The sequence below is a fragment of the Sinocyclocheilus anshuiensis genome, unplaced genomic scaffold (assembly GCF_001515605.1).
Source record: "Sinocyclocheilus anshuiensis isolate Anshui unplaced genomic scaffold, SAMN03320099.WGS_v1.1 scaffold1018, whole genome shotgun sequence".
Classification (NCBI taxonomy): domain Eukaryota; kingdom Metazoa; phylum Chordata; class Actinopteri; order Cypriniformes; family Cyprinidae; genus Sinocyclocheilus; species Sinocyclocheilus anshuiensis.
In genome coordinates, this window is record NW_015539893.1 from 397,286 (window position 1) to 416,783 (window position 19,498).

Here is a 19,498-nt window from a genome sequence, read left to right on the forward strand (position 1 = left end):
AGGCCCAGTTCCAGTTTTAAAATATGGGTACCAAAAAATTGGTAGCAAAGATCTGATCAACCTTGCTAAATTTATTATACAGTTCTCTGAAATGATTGATTCTGATTGGTCAGTCAAGACATTCCGATGACTGTTATTCCTCATAATGACCTTTGCCAATAGTAATGCTGATTAACAGACCACTCATCTGGGTATCTGAGGCCAGCGCTTCTTTCACGTCTCTCGCATCACATTTCTGATTTACTCTCTCTTGTTTCATAAACTCAACTGGTACCATCTTGCATCTTGCACTTATGGACTGTATTGAAAATGAAATCAGAGGACTTCAGTAGAACTATAATGTTGTAGTGTTTGTTTTGTTGCCGAGAACGATTGTTTTTGTTATAACTGGTGTATGAATGTGGTATGTCAGTATTTGTCTGGTTTTAAATTGTTCATTGTCCTGGCTCAAAGCCACTTGCCATGAACTGCGGCACTCTTCCGCTATTGCAGAATAACGACCAGCTGGATGTACATTAACCCTTAATTAAAGTTACATTTGTTCCCAAAGATGCAAAGTGAATGTTTTTTGAGTTGCATTAACCACCAATCAAAAAATTTGATTGAACAGAAGTGCTGTGTGACGTAACACAATCACAGCCAGTCTGAACATATTTGATGTTTAAGGGCCTTTCACACTAAGGAGTATTTACACACTAAGAAGACACTGATGGAGTATTAGAACAGATAGAAATGTATGAGGTGTGTTTTGAGGGTGTGGAAAGATGAAATACAGTGAACTGGAAAGCACAACAGGGACTTCTACATTTAAATGAAACAGCTTGGGATCATTCTTACGGTGCCAGCAGGGATCCGTCCAGGCCACCAGGCAATGGCTGGTTCCCTCATGCCGCCTTCAAACGTAGTCTCCTTCCCACAGAGGAATGGTCCATTGCTGCCGCCTGAGGATGAAAAGGGACAGGAGGGAATCTCAAACTCAAAGCCTCGTCTGTGAAATACAGTGATGGCAATTCATCTCTAACAAATAATCTTTAGAAAAGAGACTCTTGACACAAAAAAACTAAATAGGTGTATTGGGAGTGTAAATGAAAGATAAATTGAGAGAGCAGAAGACAGAATAGAATGCGAGGATCTTGAGATACCTTTTTTAAAAAAAGTTTAAAACTTGTCACAGTATTCCAAACTTAACAGTTTAAAACTTGACACAACTTCTCTTAAAATGATACAATGCAATGATAAAATATGTCTGACTGGTGCATGTGTCCATAGACCAACAATGAAAATAAAACTACCACAAACATCTGAGCCGAGGCCTAGCAGTTAGTGCATATTCTTCAGACATATTGAATAGCAGCACTGAATGAGATGCAAGTTTGATTCAGGCTTGCGTTTAGTGGTGACTCACTAAATGCCACAGAAGACAAACAAGCCTGAGCTTCCTCTAAATATTTATTAGGAATAAATTAAAAACAGTACTGGGGAGTAACAAACTAAAACTAATCACACATTTAAAGCTACACTGTGTAACTTTCGGGTGTCTAGCGGTAAAAAAAATAACATGGTTGTGCTTTGGTTCTGTTCCTCTACATTGATAAATTTGGTTTGAGGCACCGGTGTATATATGAATACATCTTATGAGAGAGGACGTAGTCGTGACATGACACACACAGGTGAACTTATGCATTTTCATGCAAAATCTGTCCGGAAAAGCTAGAAAATTTAAATAACTATTATAGGTTTATCAAAGTGTATTTGAGTAAAGACATGGTTTGGAGGATTTTTTGGCACTCCCTCATTATTAATAACATCTTGTAATTTTTTAATAGAAAAAGTTGCACAGCATAGCTTTAACTTAATTGAATTTATCGGTAGCGTGACAGTAGCTCAGTGTAGCTCAGAGCAACCCTTCATCCCTAAAAGCTAAATAATAAGATATAAACAATAATAACAACATTAATATATTTTTAATATATTGTTACATATTTAACTGTTTTATGTAACCGTTACAAACTTGCAATTTATGCAACAGTCAGAGGGATAAAAATATATATGAAGATCTGTGTTAACAAACAGATGGAAAAAAACTTTCAAATAAAGCTCAAATTAATTATATTAAAAAACTGAACAAAAAATAATAATTTCAGCCTCTTCAGAAAAAAATCCTCAAAAAAAAAAAAAAAAACCACCTACACCATCAGTAGAGGAATTGCAAGAAATTATTTGAATAAAAAATTACAAATGATTTCTTGCAATTCTCCTACTTAATTAAAAAACAAACAAAAAAAAAAAGTGTCATAAACGCCCCCCAAGGTGGAAAAGTGTGAATGGATTCCCACTTTGAAGCTGTCCAGACATCACTGCTGCCCCATTATCCGATGTGAAAAACACCAGTGTGTTGTTGTGGATTCCCAGACTGACCAGGTGAGCCAGAATCTGACTGATGCTGTCATCCAGTTCCATCATTGCATCACCATAAATACAAGACAAATCACACAGTGTCTTACCACCTTAATCACGGCAATCAAAGCACTAAAAATTACCCCAGATAACCTGTTCAGTTGCTCTAACCCAGACAGTATAACAAATTCTGTCAAATTATCCCAAGTTTGAAACCTGTCCTGTGACAGATGGATGTGATATATGGAGGAAGATAGATGCCTCAGATAGATGTGCACTGGTTATAAAACTTTAAGATGTGGCATGTCAGGCTGAATCTCTCCACTGCCAGCACCTGGCTAATACCCCTCAGCCTTGATCCATTCCTCTGTCAACACAAACCTCATTTAGCATTCTGAAGAAACGTATGCTTACTGAAGCCCCAGTATTCCAAAGCACTGGGAGGAATACTAAACAGTTGCAGACAAGACTACCAATGAAGCCTCCAGTTTTATTCTTGCCTCATAGCAGAAAAAAGAAAACATCTCATTAACCAATCATTTATATGTAATACAAAACTGGAACACACAATGCTGAATGTTTGGTGAAAACAATAAATGTTATGGCCGTTAAGTAACAGTAAGTTTTTTCTTTTTGTCAAGACATTATAGGCAAAAACACTGTTAATTCATATATTGGTCTTTTTTTTTTTTTTAGATTTTACACTATTTGACTTTTTGAGGTTTTCAGACTAGTGGAAAGAAAACATGCAAAATACACTTAAAATACACAAGTGTTTATTTCATTGCATTTTATCTATTTGTATCTGTAGATTTCAAGACATATCTTTAAAGGTCATTTCAAACATGGTGAATTTTTCTGTTGACAGTATTTTCTAAATTTATGGACTGATAATATGACATCCCTTCTGCAAAAAAAAAAAGAAGCATTCTACCATCTAGATTTTTTACACGTGAAATTACACTAAACATTTTCATGTACATTATACCATTATAAAAGTTAGTTCCAGTCCTCAGATTTGTTTGGCTAAGCAGTGTTCCAAAAATACTGAAATTCAGAACTGTTTGAATCACTCCGCTTGAAAATTATTCTGTGTTCCGAAAAGCTTGTCAGTCTGTGCATTAGTGGTGTGATGTTTAATATTTCCAATATTTGGAGCAACAGCAATTATATGATATTAAGTAGAAAATATGGATAATGTTATTCAGTAGTTTTGAAATCTGGTGTAGAAAGAATAAACCTCTTTGAATTAGAAAAACATGGCAATATGTTATCTGCTCCCAATATGCAGGCCTATGTAGGCCTAATCAGAAAGACTACAATATTTAAAGTGCCTCTATTATGCCATTTTTACGGTTCCTAATATTGTTTTCGGAGTCTCCTACAATAGGATTACATGCATGCAAGGTCAAAAAACACTTTCGTTTTTCTCAAAATATGCATTTAATATCAGCTCATTTTCCAGCGATTCTCAAACGATTCGTTCGAAGCAGTTCAAAGATTCAATCTCTCTAAACCCCTCCTTTCCGTGAGCCTACTCTGCTCTGATTGGTCAGATGGCCTTGTCTGTTGTGATTGGTCTACGGCGTACAGCGCGTGTCGGAAACGATACGCCTATATCAATAGTTCTGTATTTTGAACGCTCTATAGAAAATATAAACATCTATTATTTATCATACTTACAGGTTGTGATTCAGTGGAGTAGCTGGTCCAAATAAACAGGATATTGATCCATCTTTCAACAACAAGCGTTTTGTGAATCCCGCGTTGAACTCCCCGAGATTAGAGAAGCAGTCGTCAGTAGAATGATGTGTATTTGTTGACGGGGTCAAGTTGTTCGCGGCCAGCCAACGTAGAACATAGGCGCGCATTATGCAAATGTGTTCCCCCGTGACGTGTAGCCGTCACGGAAGTGGGATTCGAATACTAACGACTCGTTTCAGCTGTTCAGAGTCGATTCTTTATTTTGGGAGACAATAACTTTATCGTGCACTTTCAGCTTTACAACTTTGCAGATCGTTTACATTCACATACAGCTACATTACACACTGCATGAAAGGCAATATTGGAAATGGCATAATAGGGGCACTTTAAAATAAATAATATTAATATTATATATTAATAATAATATTGGCCAATACCAACATAGGCACTGACTGAACATGGCAATTATTAGATTTAGGTAAGTGGCAGATGTTTAAAAATATGATAGTTGTTTTAATGTAAAAAATAATGTAAAAATGCTATGTTAAAAAAATGTTATTTCATTAACAGTATTTTCCCTTACTATATATATGGCGAAAACAGTAATACATCTAATTGGGCATTTCATGTAATTTTAAAGTAAAATACTATTAAATGTTCAGTTTTTTGGAAGTGAAAAAGAACAAATCATCTATAAACTGACATTCTCTGATTTCCATGTGTGATGATGAACATTTGATGGTTTTTCATTTAAATAATTATATTTCTTCTTAGTTTTGTGTTATCAGCTATGTACATTAGGATTTTATGTTACATGTTATGCTTTTAAATTAATGTTTATTGCATTATTTTAGTTCTGGCAACCAGTGAAAGGATTTTGTAATACAGTGTATATCGCTCTAGGTGGTTGTTCTGAGTGGATTACTGGCATACTGTATTTCTATAAGGTTGCTGATGTTGTTAGGTGGGTGGCTTAGTAGATTGATGTCTTAGTAAAGTAATAGCACAGCGTTTCTAAAAACAAGCATTATTTGAGCTTTCATTCATGTGATTAACACAAACATCCTGGATGAGTTACGATGGATGATATACTTAGCAATGTTCACATACCGCCCCCTCTGGCTCTTTCCCAGAAAGCGTTTTGAGGCATAGACAGGCGCGTGGGTTGCATCTGGCGCCCAGTAGAGAAAGAAGGGCCGCTGGGCCACAGCTTGCTGAGAGATAAAGTCCAAGCCTTCCTGGAGAGAGATAGGATTGAAACCAACATCAGGCACATCTATTCACATCAACAGCGCTGATCCACACAAATAAACATTAATCAAGCCAATGAACAGGAAAACTTGCCTTCAAATAGATTTGGGTGAGGTTGGATTCCCCTGTTTTCACATTAATCTCAAACTCTTCGTAATACCTGCAAAATACACAGATCATCTCAACTTTCTGCTTCCTGCAGATCTAACGAGACCATCCCTACAAACTAATTTCAACACCATACGAGTTCTTGTTCCAAATGACAAGCTTCCTAAACCAAGTGCTGCAGCAGGGGGTGATCACGAAGTGAATTTGAAGAGGTAAATTGCAAGATTGTGTCTCAGAAGACACACGCATTGTGAGAAGGTGCTGAGGCGTGGAACGGTAGAGGCAACTCTCTTATGCTCCGGCTGTTCCAGGTGTCCTAACGTACCGCTAACGCAACCTGCCATCTCTTGGGTGTGAGTGTGTGTTTATCTGGCCAGGCTCAAACACGCCATGCTGATTAAACCCTCTGCTAAGCACAAAACCAGCTCTATCGCCAAAGCCAATGACCCAGAATGCACATATGGCTGTTTTGGAATGAACAAATGGGCAGAAAATGAGATACTACAGTGCAGATGGTATAAAAAGACAAAAAAGTGAAAATTCACTTTGCCAAACGGACATTTTCATGTGAAGCAGTACACGATTTTTACATGTTCTGAAGAAAATTTTTGAGTGGAGCCTGCCCGTTCAAAATTCCACCATGCTGCTATACGGTTTCTAAGGTGTTCTTAGCAAACACCACGAAAATGTGTTTGTACCTCACCTTCCCTTCATTTCGGAGTTGTTGTAGACAGGTATATTGGGACAGACGCTGTTATTGTAGGGGCCAAAATGGCAGTTGGGTGAACCAAACCATTCGTCAAAGCCATGCTTCAGAGGTAAGTATTGAGTTCTGTGCCCAAGGTGCCTGAGGTAGAAGATAAAATGTAATGTTTTAAAAAGAACATCTTCAATATGCAGTAGATAAAAATGTAATTATCAATTTTTTTTTATTTCATCCATAAAATTATTAAAAACGATCAAGCAATGTATTTAAATAAACTTAAAAATGCAACTACTGGTATTTAAATCAGCTATATTACTGTATTGCTTTGTTACAAATATGTTATCATTAATTTATCACAGTTAATAGTAATGATTACACAAAATACAAATATGACAAATTCTCTAATATAACTATTGCGTGTATCATATATTGCTTTGGACATTACTTTTGGCTTTCGTATTATGCATGGAATGCATATGACAGTATATTTGTTTAAATGCGTAGTACACAAGCAGTACACATTGCATGTTATTGTATCCCATAATACGATGTTCTCAACTTGACCTTCCATTTACAGTGTAACCAATGAACCAGAAGTGATATCAAGAGAAACAATATTTTTTCTTGAGCCATTATTTGATCAAACAAGAGAACGAGCGAACATAATTAGGAAATCTCACAAGACAAGCACAATATCAAGGCAAAGTGTATTGTACATATAATATTAACAGAGAGTTCAATCAAGTCAAGACCTTAAAACTGGAATAAACTTGCAAAATAATAGTAAGCATTTTTTGTGGAATTAAAAATGCATTCTACTGTTGTTTCACTTTGCATACTGCTTCATATTCTATTATAGCCCATATCATTATTCTGAGAAAGACATCTCATGAGAGAGGCTGCAGAGAATCTTACCACTTGCCGATGATCTTGCTGACATAGTCTTTCTTCTTCAGCAGTTGTGGAAGCAGGATCTCATCCTGAGATATTCCCCCCACTATCTCCTGAGGTGTGTATGCTGTAGGAGAGAGAATCCATCATAGGTGTGCACCATAAAGTCGTACGAGTAGATAAACTGATAATAGTGAAGGAGGGCTGAGGATAGAAGGAAATGGTTTACGATCATACCATTCCTAGCATGAGCATTGGTGGTGTAGAATCCATTTCGCACAGGAAGTCTTCCAGTAAGCAAAGCGGCCCTGGCTGTAGAGTTCAGACCATTTATGAAGTAAACATCAAAGACAAAAAAGACATACCTGTACCCATAAGACAAAAATTGTGTAGCTCACAGATTGTTTTACAACATCAAACACCACCAACTAAAAAGTTATTAGATACAGGGGGTTGGACAGTTTTGGAGAGAAGAATTCCTCCGATTCCCTCCTCCAACATCTCTGCAACTGGCAGATGTTTTTACAGACAACATTTAACTACAGACTATTCAAAGTTGCATGAATCTATTCTAAGAAGGTTGGAAGCTGTATTAAAGGCAAATAATTGCAAAACCTACTAATAAAATATTGCCTAATTTCCATGTGTTCATTATGTGTACAAAACTGCACAAGTTTTAATCTAATTAAAGTTCAAGATGCTCATCCACAACACTTACTAGTCTTCCAGTAAGCAAAGCGGCCCTGGCTGTAGAGTTCAGACCATTTATGAAGTAAACATCAAAGACAAAAAAGACATACCTGTACCCATAAGACAAAAATTGTGTAGCTCACAGATTGTTTTACAACATCAAACACCACCAACTAAAAAGTTATTAGATACAGGGGGTTGGACAGTTTTGGAGAGAAGAATTCCTCCGATTCCCTCCTCCAACATCTCTGCAACTGGCAGATGTTTTTACAGACAACATTTAACTACAGACTATTCAAAGTTGCATGAATCTATTCTAAGAAGGTTGGAAGCTGTATTAAAGGCAAATAATTGCAAAACCTACTAATAAAATATTGCCTAATTTCCATGTGTTCATTATGTGTACAAAACTGCACAAGTTTTAATCTAATTAAAGTTCAAGATGCTCATCCACAACACTTACTCATTTGCTGAAATTTAAATCATGTCGTATTTAAGACTTTGAGAGAGAGAGAAAGGAAAGAGACATTGGACATGAGAGAACTCACCCTGGAAATTATGATTACAAAGTTCTCCACGATCTACTTTGTGATTAATATTCTAATTTAGCAAAGCTCTATAATAACGTCTCTCTACAGCGGCAGGTACAAGTGCTCCAGGCACCTTCATCTCTCACATTCGAGATTAACTATTGATTAAGCCTTATTTGCTTAAAAATTCATTAGAATTGAAAAGAGGACTAATAGAAGATCTGCTCTGCATAGCAAGTCCATTCAAGTTCCCAAATTATGCATGATTAGCATATTTCAGCACCGTTGGTGTATTATCTATATTAGCATAATAAGTTGTCGTCTCACTATCATGCAGCCACACACGTCTTGTGTTCTCACGTAGAATTAAAATGGCTGAAGCATTTGAAGAATTTTTTCAGCAGGATGACAAAAAAAAAAGAGAATGAAAAGGAAATTATTTGCAATTGCAATGTAAATCAATATACTGTAAGTCACCTCAGACAAAATGTGTATTTTATTTCTTCAGAAAATAAAGTTCAATAATGTTTTTAAAATCAGTTTGTTTTGTAGGATATACTGTATAATGAATGTTTCATTTACTTTTATCAGTGTTTATGAATGTGGCGGGCATTCACATTCAAAAGAGATGGTAAAAACCTTTCAATTTAAGATCAGTCTTGGCACTTTTAACAAAGCTTTGTAAGTCCATTTGCTTCTTATGTCTAGACCAGGCCTATTCAACCAGAATTGAAGCTGAATAGCCCTGTCTAGACTCTGGTTAATCATATTTAGAATAGCATACTGCAACTCACACCATTTTTACAGTAGGCAGTACGCAAATTTTCTGTGTGCATGAAATATCAAGATGAGCTACTTCGTTGGCAAAAATGTGCAGTATCCTGTATAAGCAGAGCACACTGCTCTGAGTACTGCAACACCTAAATGAAATAATTAACCTTTCTTTCTTTACTTTATTGTTTGCTTGGGCCGGCAAAATAAATAACTACATTTACTAAATCTGAATTAATACGCAATGCATTGTAGCCTACACAGTACTATTGTTTAAAACATTTATCGTAGGCAGCATGCAGTAATGTGCAGTAAGCAGTATATTAATATTAGAGATAAAGGTAAGCCCAGAAGCAGCACATACAGGGGGAACACAGCGGGTTGGCAGTGTAGAAGTTTGGAAACAGCATCCCCTGAGCAGCCATCAGATCTAAGTCTGGAGTTTCCTTGGAGGGTTCCTCAAATGCTCCCAAATCACCCCAGCCCATCTGCAGACAGAAACAGAGAATATGTTGTGAGCATGCTTCTAATTTATGGTGGAAAAAATACATATCAATACAAGTGAATTAAATTTATTTATGGAAGTAAATTATATCTTAACAGACTGACAGACAGAGACAGAGAGAGATGTACTTTAGTTTATAGATATGCACAATTTAACAATAGCCCTCATCGGTATTGGATATCCATGCAAATTATTAAATGATCTTGAAAGATATTGGAAAAAGTTTAAATCAGACTGCAACTTTTCCAATGTAAACAACAGTAGACCAGAGGTTCTCAACCAGGGGGGCTGAGCACACTAGTGGGCCTTAGCAAACTTCCATGGGGCCCCAATAAATGTTAAATTTAGTTAGTTAGTTATATTAACCAAAGTCCTAGATAAAATGTATAAAATATATTTAAATTAGAATTAACTTCACAGCATGAAACTGACATCATTTCTTTTATTTTTATTATTACAACAGCAGTACCAGAGGTATATATATATACATCAGCCAAGATAAGTGGGCCTTCTTTTTGTCTTCAGTATTGGGGCCTTGGAGTCAAAAAGTTTGAGAACCACTGCAGTAGGCTATACTGTTTAACTATGCCAGGTTTCAAAAGTACAAAAAAGTCCCCAAAAAATTATTTTACATTAATGCATTTGAGGGTCAATTTTATCCAAAGCAACTTACAGTACATTGCATTCGAAATATACATTTTATCAGTTTGTACATTCCCTGAGGAGCAAACAAAGACCCTGGTATTGCTAGCACCATGCTCTACTGTATTTGGTATGAATCATCATATGAGGATGAGGTTTCAATTAATCCCTTCCAATGCATTATAAATGCTTTGATGTCTGATTGCACTTAAAACATGTGACATTGCTTAGTGTGAATTGTATTTTTGGTTTAAAAACAGGTAGAACAGTATAAATTAGTAATATAATCTCTTTGGGATATAGTTGTCAGCACTGCATTTTGCAACATATATTGTAATAAATAAAAAATAAAGAGAGAATTTGCTATGTATACACAATATACAATATCAACTATAACAAAGTACATCCAACACAGATGTATTTCACACACCAAAGATATGCGTTGCACAGATATGTATTGCTCGTACAATTGTATTATATAATCACAAAAGCGTGTAAAAAAAAGTTGTAGTGTCGTTCTGAAGTTAATTGGTCAGTGCTTCTTACAAAAAAAACCTCCAAAGGATTTACATCATCCATAAGCATGATGATGATGTTTGGACCATGTTGGCTTCCTGCGGTCTGACCCACATTTACTGCCCATAAGACACAAATGAGTCGTAAGACTCATTGTAGCGTTCTTTTAAATCTTTTCACAACACGTTAACTTTCAGGACGTGCACCCTAAAGCGGAACTGTTAAGTGCCCTAAACATTCAACACTGCAAAGCGTGTTTGTTCGAATCACGAGAAGTATTGCACACAATCACAAGCGCCACGCAACTATGAATCATGTGACTTTGAGTGTCACGTGACCGGTGTTTGTAGCGTCATCATGGCGGTGTGTATAGCAGTCATTGCGAAGGAGGTAAGTGAAAACATTTAATGCTTTTGTGATGCAGCAAATGATTTCTTGGTAATGGTTGAAGGCATCTGAGATCCGACGTGCTGGATTCATCAGATTTTGATGGGTTTATGAGTTTCTAATTTGTGTCGCGATCAGGGCTGTGTAGCAACATTCATATGCGTGCGAATATATTTACTTGCATGGTTTTTACGGTTTAATATAAATACATTGAAATGGCACAAGTACAGTATATGCAGTATGGTATGATATGAAATATACCATGTTTTACTTGTTTGTTTTGCAAACCTACATTGTTTTGAACGATGCTTGTGTCATGGGAGAGCGGGGAGTGTTTGTTTTTGTGTCAGTGTTTTTGCATTCCCATATTTGCGTTATAAATGAAAGTAGTTTGTTTAGAAATCTACAATGTCTTCGAAACTGTGTAAAGAGTGCTGTTACACCGGTACCGGATGAATTGCGACAGTATGTGGGGACGACATCATACAGTTAATTTACAATTCGAAACAATTGAGACACCCCCCACATATAATAAACCTTCACATTAATTAAAATTATAGAAATACATAACTACACAAAACCACTCAAAACGTAACCTACAATGTATTAGTTAAGTCCTATTTTGTGCAATCTTTGAGTCCAGTCTTTATGAGTTAATCTGGTCAGCTATTAGATTTCTGATATTGAAGATGAAAAATATTGTGATGATGCCTAGCTGATGGTACCTCATCCTGCTTATAATACAGCTACTTAAATAAATGTAGACAGTAATACTGGTAGAGTTTATTTTATTAGCTTTCTTGTATTGACTGCAGAAAGATGATCACAAGCACAGCTGTGTAAAAAACAGACTTCCTGGATGAGCAATCATTGGTCCAGTGTTGCTCTGGACATTAGTCATCATTCAAAAGTCTTTGACTGCCAAATGCTGTGATTGGCTAATCAGAATGAAGTATTTTAGAAAGCCCTTGAATAAATTAAAATTAAATGGTAACCTGCTGATTCAGACAATATTGGTTGTGTCATTTAACATCCATTAAAATTAATACTTTCTTACCTCGTAGTAATTTTTTTTTTTTTTTTTGGGAGTAAATGCATTACATTTTTACACACACAACTTATTATGTATAAGCTGAAATATCTTATAACATCGTATGGATTCTTTAAAAATTTGATATTTTCTGTAAATGATTGAACATTGCCATTTGGAAAACCATGGTCTAAGGTAGCATTAGCATGATTTATGCATTGATCAACTCTATTGCAATGAACAGATTATTTTAGTCTAGTTAATGTTTATTTCTAAATGTATGCACATTAAGTTGTAATAAAATTACAAGCTGAAATTGTGTTTCCTGTAATAGCAAACTTGCCTCTAGCATTACGTTGATCTCTGCAGAACTATCCACTGTACATTCGGAGCGTTCCTACACAGGGGGAACTCAAGTTCCACTACACAGTGCACACTTCTCTGGACGTGGTGGAGGAGAAGATCTCTGGTGTGGGCAAAGCCTTGGCCGACCAGAGGGAGCTTTATCTGGGACTGCTATATCCAACTGAGGACTACAAAGTGTATCCTTGAAGTCGGCATGAAACGGGTGTTGTGGTTGTCTTTTCTTCCTTATTGTGATGTATATCCGTCTTGTCAAATGAGGGGAAAAAATGTAGGGCCAGACTTGATTTTGTCCATCATAAATTGATTGGATTGATGGATTGTTGTCGTTTAATACATTTGCGACATTAGAGATGTTGAGAGAGGAAGTGGAAGTTAATGTTTTTGATTAAATATTATGAGGGTTTAAAAAAAAAATAATGTGCACGACGTATAAATTCATCATGTAAACTGCAGTATTTCAACATTGTCAATTTTGATTTCATGGTGACTTTAATAGTGATGGACTGATATATCAGTCGATATTTGACCATTTTGGGATTATCACAATGACCAACAATTGTGTCATTTTCCATCTAATGACAGCCTTGTCTAATTTGCTATTAGGGCTGCACAATTAATCGAATTTCTAATCACAATTATGGATGCCACAATTATGTAATCGTTCAAAGCGGCAATTAATAGTTCAAAGTCCACATATGTTATTCTGCGTGCTTAAGATGTGTTTTTTTTTCGCTTTACATGTTATCTTAAGGGTTTTTCCCATTATTTTAATTTTAGTTTTAGTATAACATTATAATACCATTCATATTTTTACTTTTTCATAATTTAAAGAAGAAACCAATCCGATGTATAGTTGACATTTAAGGCTTAATACTACAGAAAAGCACTAAAAGTTTTTCAGTTAGAGTGTTTTCAGCTTGTTTATTTTCATATAAAAATGCGGCGCAGTTGCATCAAACAATGGTATTAGGGCTGTCGCGATACAACCCTCTACATTGCGAGTAAATCACTCGCATATGCGACTAAATCTTACTCTGGGCGACTAAATTATATCTAATATTAGCCAATTGCTAATAAATTCTCAGATTTTACTCGCCAGTGTGTGAGTTGGAGGCTAAGTATAAGTTTAGCCTAGATATATTTACACTCGCCGAACACTCTGACTGAGCGTTTCAGAGTTTCGCTCTCCGTGTTTTATATTGTTCTTATTAATTCGTATCATTATTATCTTATCAGTATTTTTGATTTTTTTTTCCGCCTCAAGTTTTTGTATTGTTTTTTACAGAAACTCTGAATGACCAAAAAAGTACCGAAGTTCAGTTAAAATGACAAATATGCATTCATAAATGGTTATCAAGTTTTAATTCTAATGACTAAAGTTCTATCATTAAATAATATTGATTATCATATTATAATGCTTGACTGACTACCGCCAGACCCGGAGATTGGCTGAATGGATTCGAAAACGGTAAAACTCAACTGTTTAACTCTAGGGGAGTTGGAAAATTAGCCTATTTTCAAAAATAGTGGAGTGTTCCTTTAAATATAATAGTGATATTGTGACAAATGTATTTTAAAGGAGTTTATTTTGCAAAGGTCCGCAGGACTAGGGCTGTCGCGATAACCGCAATATCGCAATTGCGCGCTATTGAAGAGCAAACCGCAGAGGAATGCAAGAACCGCAGCAACCGCGATTTTTGCGCGTTTTCTTTTTCCGTAAGGTTATGCCCTTTTACACTTCATGCATGTGGACTGAATATTAAACAAGTTAGTAATGATAACAATGTGTACCTTGCTGATTTGTACAGAGGCTTCGTAGTTTTGCACTTAAAGGGTTAGTTCACCCAAAAATGAAAATTAGGCTGCGTTTTACTCACCCCCGATGCATCCTAGGTGTATATGACTTTCTTCTTTCAGACGAATCCAGTCGGAGTTATATTAAAAATTGTCTTTGATCTTTCAAGGAAATCTCTGTCTTAGCACCGACGCATAGCTGGTCAGCTGAGCCTTCTAAAGTGGCGCTCAAGGTTAAAATGATTTCAACAGCGTGTTTCATTATGTCTCTCTTTGAATGAATGAATCAGCATTTTTGAACGTGTAGTTGAATGAACGGTTTAAAGACTCACTCAAAGACAGTCCCTTTCCACCACCTTGTGGCGCAACACTGTAACTGCACTGACTGACAGCCCGTCTAGACGCGTGCGTGCAGGTGGAAATATCAATAGAAAGTCTCTTGTCCAGTCAGATTAGAAGATCAGATCAGAACTAACTGTTATACATATAGGCTAACGATAGCCTAACGATCTTATTGTCAGGTTTATGTTCTGTTATGTGGACCGTTATTTTGTCATTCTCTTCTGTTTACTTCACTTCCTGTTTCAACACTAATTGGTTTCGGTTTCATTGGTTTCTGAATATGACCTCGGTAGTTATATCGTAACAAACACACAGATTATATATATATAGTGTGTGTATGGCGATAATACCGCATACCGCGCTATTGAGCCACTCAAAATTACCGTAAGGGAAATTCCCTCACTGCGACAGCCCTAAATGGTATAAACATCAATGTAAATTGTGATAATCATAATTAATAATCGCAATTACAATTTCAAGGGAATAATCGACAATTATGATTTTTGTCATAATCGTGCAGCCCTATTTGCTATCATTAAATTACATGTATTTATAGGAATTATTAGCCATACTGCTCTTCAGATATCAACAACAGCTACTGAGGAACTCATATCAGTTGACCACTAATTCTTAACCAAAACAGAATGACTGACTTTCTTCTGTGGAACATAAAAGAAGATATTTTGAGAAATGTCAATGGTTGTCCACACAATTGAAGTGAACTTTTAAACTTCTGTTACTAACATTTGAAATACCATATTTTGTGTTCCACAGAAGAAAGAAATGCATACAGGTGTGTAACATGACAATTTTCATTTTTGAGTGAACTTCCCTTTAAGACGGAAAGCTTTCTAATGCATAACATTTTCAGTCATTATTAAAATATCATCTTAACAAGAATTACAGATATGGCTACGTGACGAACTCTAAGGTGAAGTTTGTGATTGTTGTTGACTCTTCCAACACATCTCTGCGAGACAACGAAATTAGAAGTGTAAGTTCTATAGGTGTATTGTGTCAGTTTAACAACAAAGGTGAGATGTCAATCAGATGGGTATAATGAGCTTTTTGTCTTTGTTCAGATGTTCAGAAAGTTACACAACTCCTTCACTGATGTAATGTGTAACCCATTCTACAATCCTGGTGATCCAATTCAATCAAAGTAAGTGCATTTAGTGAATACATACATTTGGAGTATTTGCTGTGTGTTACAACTGATCCGCTAATGTAATATTTTTCTCTCCTCAGGGCTTTTGACAGTATAGTTTCAACTATGATGGTGCAGGCCTGCTGATGTCCTCTCTTCACAATTGTATATATTTACATCAGGTGTCTATTGTGTATTGTTTGCACGTTTGTAAGGTGAAAATAAATATTAAATTTTTGTTTCATCGTGATAATACTGATTTTATTTACACCGATTTTACAAATTTAAGCACTGAAAAATTCAAAGTACTGAAATTCACAAGACATCTCAGCCTCTCACAGGCATAGTATTTTAAAGAAATTGAATAAAATAAATAAATAAAATAGTAACCAATCGATATAAATCAAGTCTCCGTTTTTGTAGTGTCATTCAAGCCACACACACACACACACACACACACACAAAATAATAACTGAACTCCCGTCATGCAATTACTGAAACATAAATTAATCAGCACCAAGAAGTGCTTTGAAGATAACAGAAAAGTCAGATGAATATCAAAAAGAATCAACCCAAGGATGAGCTCTTCCATTTTCCCTAAAACAAAAATTACAGTTTTATAACTGAAAAAAAAAAAACACTCCAAATGATTGATTTACAAGTATGGATGTACAAATGTCACATTTGCAAAAAATCAAGTATAAATGTTAAGATACCACTATGGTCACTGAAATATTGCAATAATTTTAGTCTTCACAAATCTGAAAGCAACATTTTCATTTATTTATTTTTTTTTTTTTTAGTTAAGTTGTAAGGTTACCAGATCGCCACTAAGGTTATTGAATCATTATATTTGAAAAGTGCAAGGTCATGGACCACTGCTGCTCTAAAATAATTAAAGCTCCATATCATGTGATGTGCTGTTATGTATTGGCAGAACTGACCTAATGAAGTGGCAGCCCCTGAACGGGTTGTAAAATCTCGAGGCACGGAAACCTCGTCCTCGGGACCAACCTCCATGCATGTTTGTGTCTGTAGTCCTGAAACCTGGAATATTTGTTCTTTTTGGCAATACCTAGTTCACAAAGAGTTTGATGTGAATTGGTTTTCTGTCACAGATTTCCATACATAATGATTCATGACAAACAAACCAACACGGAGACAACATGGCTGTTCACACCACAAGCAAAAGTGCCCAATTCTGATTTTCAGTTCATGTTATTTTGTATTATATTAAATAAATGCAATTTTAGGAAGTCAGTGATTACAGTTTTATATATTTTTCCTCATATTTAATTTTTAAACAAAAACATTATTAAAAGATGGTGTACTCCTGTAATTATAAATTTAAATTGAAAAAAAAAAAAACTGATTTGGGTCACATCCAGCTGTGGTGTGAATGTAGCCTCATTGCCATGTAATGCATAACCATATGCCATTGCTGTACATTTCCATCTCACCTTAATGACACGTCCTCTGAATAGTGTTTCATCTAAAGTCATGGCAGTCCTCACAGGCTCCCTCTCTGAGAATTCAATGTAGGCAAAACTACAAGGAAAATATACTCATAAAACATGCTTGATATTAAAATATACGTTTGTTTTAGAGCCAGTTTGGTACATACCCTTTTGGATGGCCAGTGAATCTATTATACGGTATTGTAACTCTTAACATGGCCAGAGTCATTAAAGTACATCTCCAGTTCGTCTGCAGTTGCTCCATAATCCACCTGTAAGTCAATCAATACTGCTTGTAGTGTTCTATAAACATACACTACAAATAATGGAATCATGTAATACATGATTAAAATACAATACCAATCATAAAGTTCAAATCTGTTTCTACTTATTGCAATAACTACTTAGCAAAGAAAATCTAAAGAACGTAAGAGGCTTACATTCCCCACATAGATAGATCTCCTATCAGAATCCATTTTCTCTGCATACTGAAGAATAATCCTGAGGAAGGCAAGATTATGAAGTTAATTATAATCATATAAAATATTAACATATTTGAAATAATGAACATCATTTAAGGTGAAACATGATAGGGAGGTCCAGGGCTAGTGCTATATTTAAGCCATATAATTCAGTAACCGAGGCTATATTTGTGTTGGTTTTAAACACTAGTGTAAAAATGGCCTAAATTAGAATATTTTATTCTAATAATTCTTATTTTAAAAGAATTAATTATTTGGAATTAAACTATTTTATTGAGTGTAATTCTAATATTTTTGCAACAGCTATTTGGGTAAATAAGTGTATCTAATAAAACTACATAAGCACTGGTCTACTTTATAAATTTAACCAAAAATGTTAACAGTGAAGTCCTTTATTCATTTTAATATCATGCAATTCATTCATTTTGGTGGGCAAAACAACTGTTTGATTTTCTCACGTAATCTCACATTATTTAAAAACAATGCTTTCATTGCGTGTTAAATTAACTATCTTTTTTTTCAGTGGTTCATGATGACAGACATGTTCAATAGCTTTCAGTCAAGACTTCATACTGAAATGGACAGAAAACTAACCTAACTACTATGGTTAAAAATTGAGAAAACTAGAACCTAGAACTTTCAACCTGAAAACTGCAGTCTGCCCTACATAATTCAGAGTTTCATTAATCAGCCAAGTCAATGTTTTTGCCATTAGAGCATGGCATGATAACAGATAGATAACACTCTTCTAGGTTGTACATGTTATATAGTACACGTTTAAGTCTAAATTTCAAGTTCTGTCCAGGAACTCTGTAAATGTGTCATTGGCACATTTAACTAGGGTTCACACTTGTCACAGAAGGCTGTACCTGCGCAAGCAGAGATGTCCTTAGATAAGACTACACGCCGGGCTGTAGGACAGCCCTTCTGGGGCATGCCTCATTGGGCAGTGATAAGACACTGTGGCCCAGCAGATGGGCTCAGGTGTGGGCCAGCTGGCTGCTCACCTGCCTGAGGGCTGTAGGGAAGCGGTCTCTCTACCTCATACTGCATGTCAGACTCGTCCATTTCCAGCACACGAGTTGAATTGCATCCAGCTCCTGAAGGAACAAGATGATTTTTCACACAAACAGCTCCTTATGTACAAAGAAAAAAAAAATGTGCATGGGTAGATTACATGACATCTCTTGCAGGATGACATTTTAAACTTTGTGTATGATTTTTTTTCCTGTGACCACATATTAATTTTGACACTACTTTCAAAAATGTTTTTACAGGACTATTTAAAAATAACAGTTCACCCAAAAATGACTCATTATTTATTAGTTGTATGCTGTTCTTTTTATTTACTTATTTATTTATTTATTTTTTCTGAGGAACACAAAAGAACAATGGCAAAACTTACAAAACTTAATTTCGATGTCCTAAAATAATTTTGGGGTAATCTGTCCCTTTAAATGAACAGAGAGGGGAAAAAATGCTTATTAAAAGTTATTAAAATATTATCTCCTATATGTATAGAAATAAAACCATTTATTTTAAATGTTTAAAATAATTAATGTTTAATAACGATTGGTTTGTAGAGTGCAATAAAACATTTAACGATCCTTAATGCCGCGTTACCAAACTGCCAACGACTTTGTGTGATAATTCTCAATGAGAATGACAAACTGACAAAAAACTGCAGTAAGGTAGGCCTATATATATGAATGTGCGTCGCGATTTCACAGTATTTATGAATTGTGCAATACAAAGAACTTAATTCTCCTAATACAAAACAAA

The 19,498-nt window shown here is 35.5% G+C and overlaps 2 protein-coding genes and 1 pseudogene across 2 annotated transcripts in view; 1 reads left to right on the forward strand and 2 right to left on the reverse strand.

The window, feature by feature from the left end:
- Positions 1 to 10,795, reverse strand: part of LOC107685869 (N-acetylgalactosamine-6-sulfatase-like) — a 41,856-nt gene extending 31,061 nt beyond the window's left edge. The window contains exons 1-9 of the mRNA XM_016482601.1: positions 10,766 to 10,795; positions 9,413 to 9,536; positions 7,295 to 7,369; positions 7,082 to 7,184; positions 6,164 to 6,307; positions 5,446 to 5,512; positions 5,208 to 5,339; positions 2,337 to 2,499; positions 838 to 941 (exon numbers count right to left, since the gene is read on the reverse strand). Coding sequence (XP_016338087.1) covers positions 838 to 941; positions 2,337 to 2,499; positions 5,208 to 5,339; positions 5,446 to 5,512; positions 6,164 to 6,307; positions 7,082 to 7,184; positions 7,295 to 7,369; positions 9,413 to 9,536; positions 10,766 to 10,780 — 927 coding nt within the window. The 5' untranslated portion in view covers positions 10,781 to 10,795. The remainder of the gene's footprint in view (positions 1 to 837; positions 942 to 2,336; positions 2,500 to 5,207; positions 5,340 to 5,445; positions 5,513 to 6,163; positions 6,308 to 7,081; positions 7,185 to 7,294; positions 7,370 to 9,412; positions 9,537 to 10,765) is intronic.
- A 212-nt stretch (positions 10,796 to 11,007) lies between these two features.
- LOC107685870 (trafficking protein particle complex subunit 2-like protein) lies at positions 11,008 to 16,022 on the forward strand. The gene is made up of 5 exons (XM_016482602.1): positions 11,008 to 11,101; positions 12,498 to 12,670; positions 15,537 to 15,624; positions 15,713 to 15,792; positions 15,879 to 16,022. Exons 1-5 carry the CDS (start codon positions 11,069 to 11,071, stop codon positions 15,922 to 15,924), a joined length of 420 nt encoding a protein of 139 aa, XP_016338088.1. The 5' UTR covers positions 11,008 to 11,068; the 3' UTR covers positions 15,925 to 16,022.
- A 72-nt stretch (positions 16,023 to 16,094) lies between these two features.
- On the reverse strand, positions 16,095 to 18,794 carry LOC107685872 (polyadenylate-binding protein 2-B-like; annotated as a pseudogene).
- Between the last annotated feature and the right edge of the window lie 704 nt (positions 18,795 to 19,498).

What these genes read in the sequence shown, in the direction of transcription:
- LOC107685870 (XM_016482602.1), top strand. Translation starts at nt 11,069, where the DNA reads ATGGCGGTGTGTATAGCAGTCATTGCGAAGGAG. An exon ending in TAGCAGTCATTGCGAAGGAG is followed by an intron (nt 11,102 to 12,497) that starts GTAAGTGAAAAC and finishes TGATCTCTGCAG; the next exon opens with AACTATCCACTGTACATTCG. An exon ending in GAGACAACGAAATTAGAAGT is followed by an intron (nt 15,625 to 15,712) that starts GTAAGTTCTATA and finishes GTCTTTGTTCAG; the next exon opens with ATGTTCAGAAAGTTACACAA.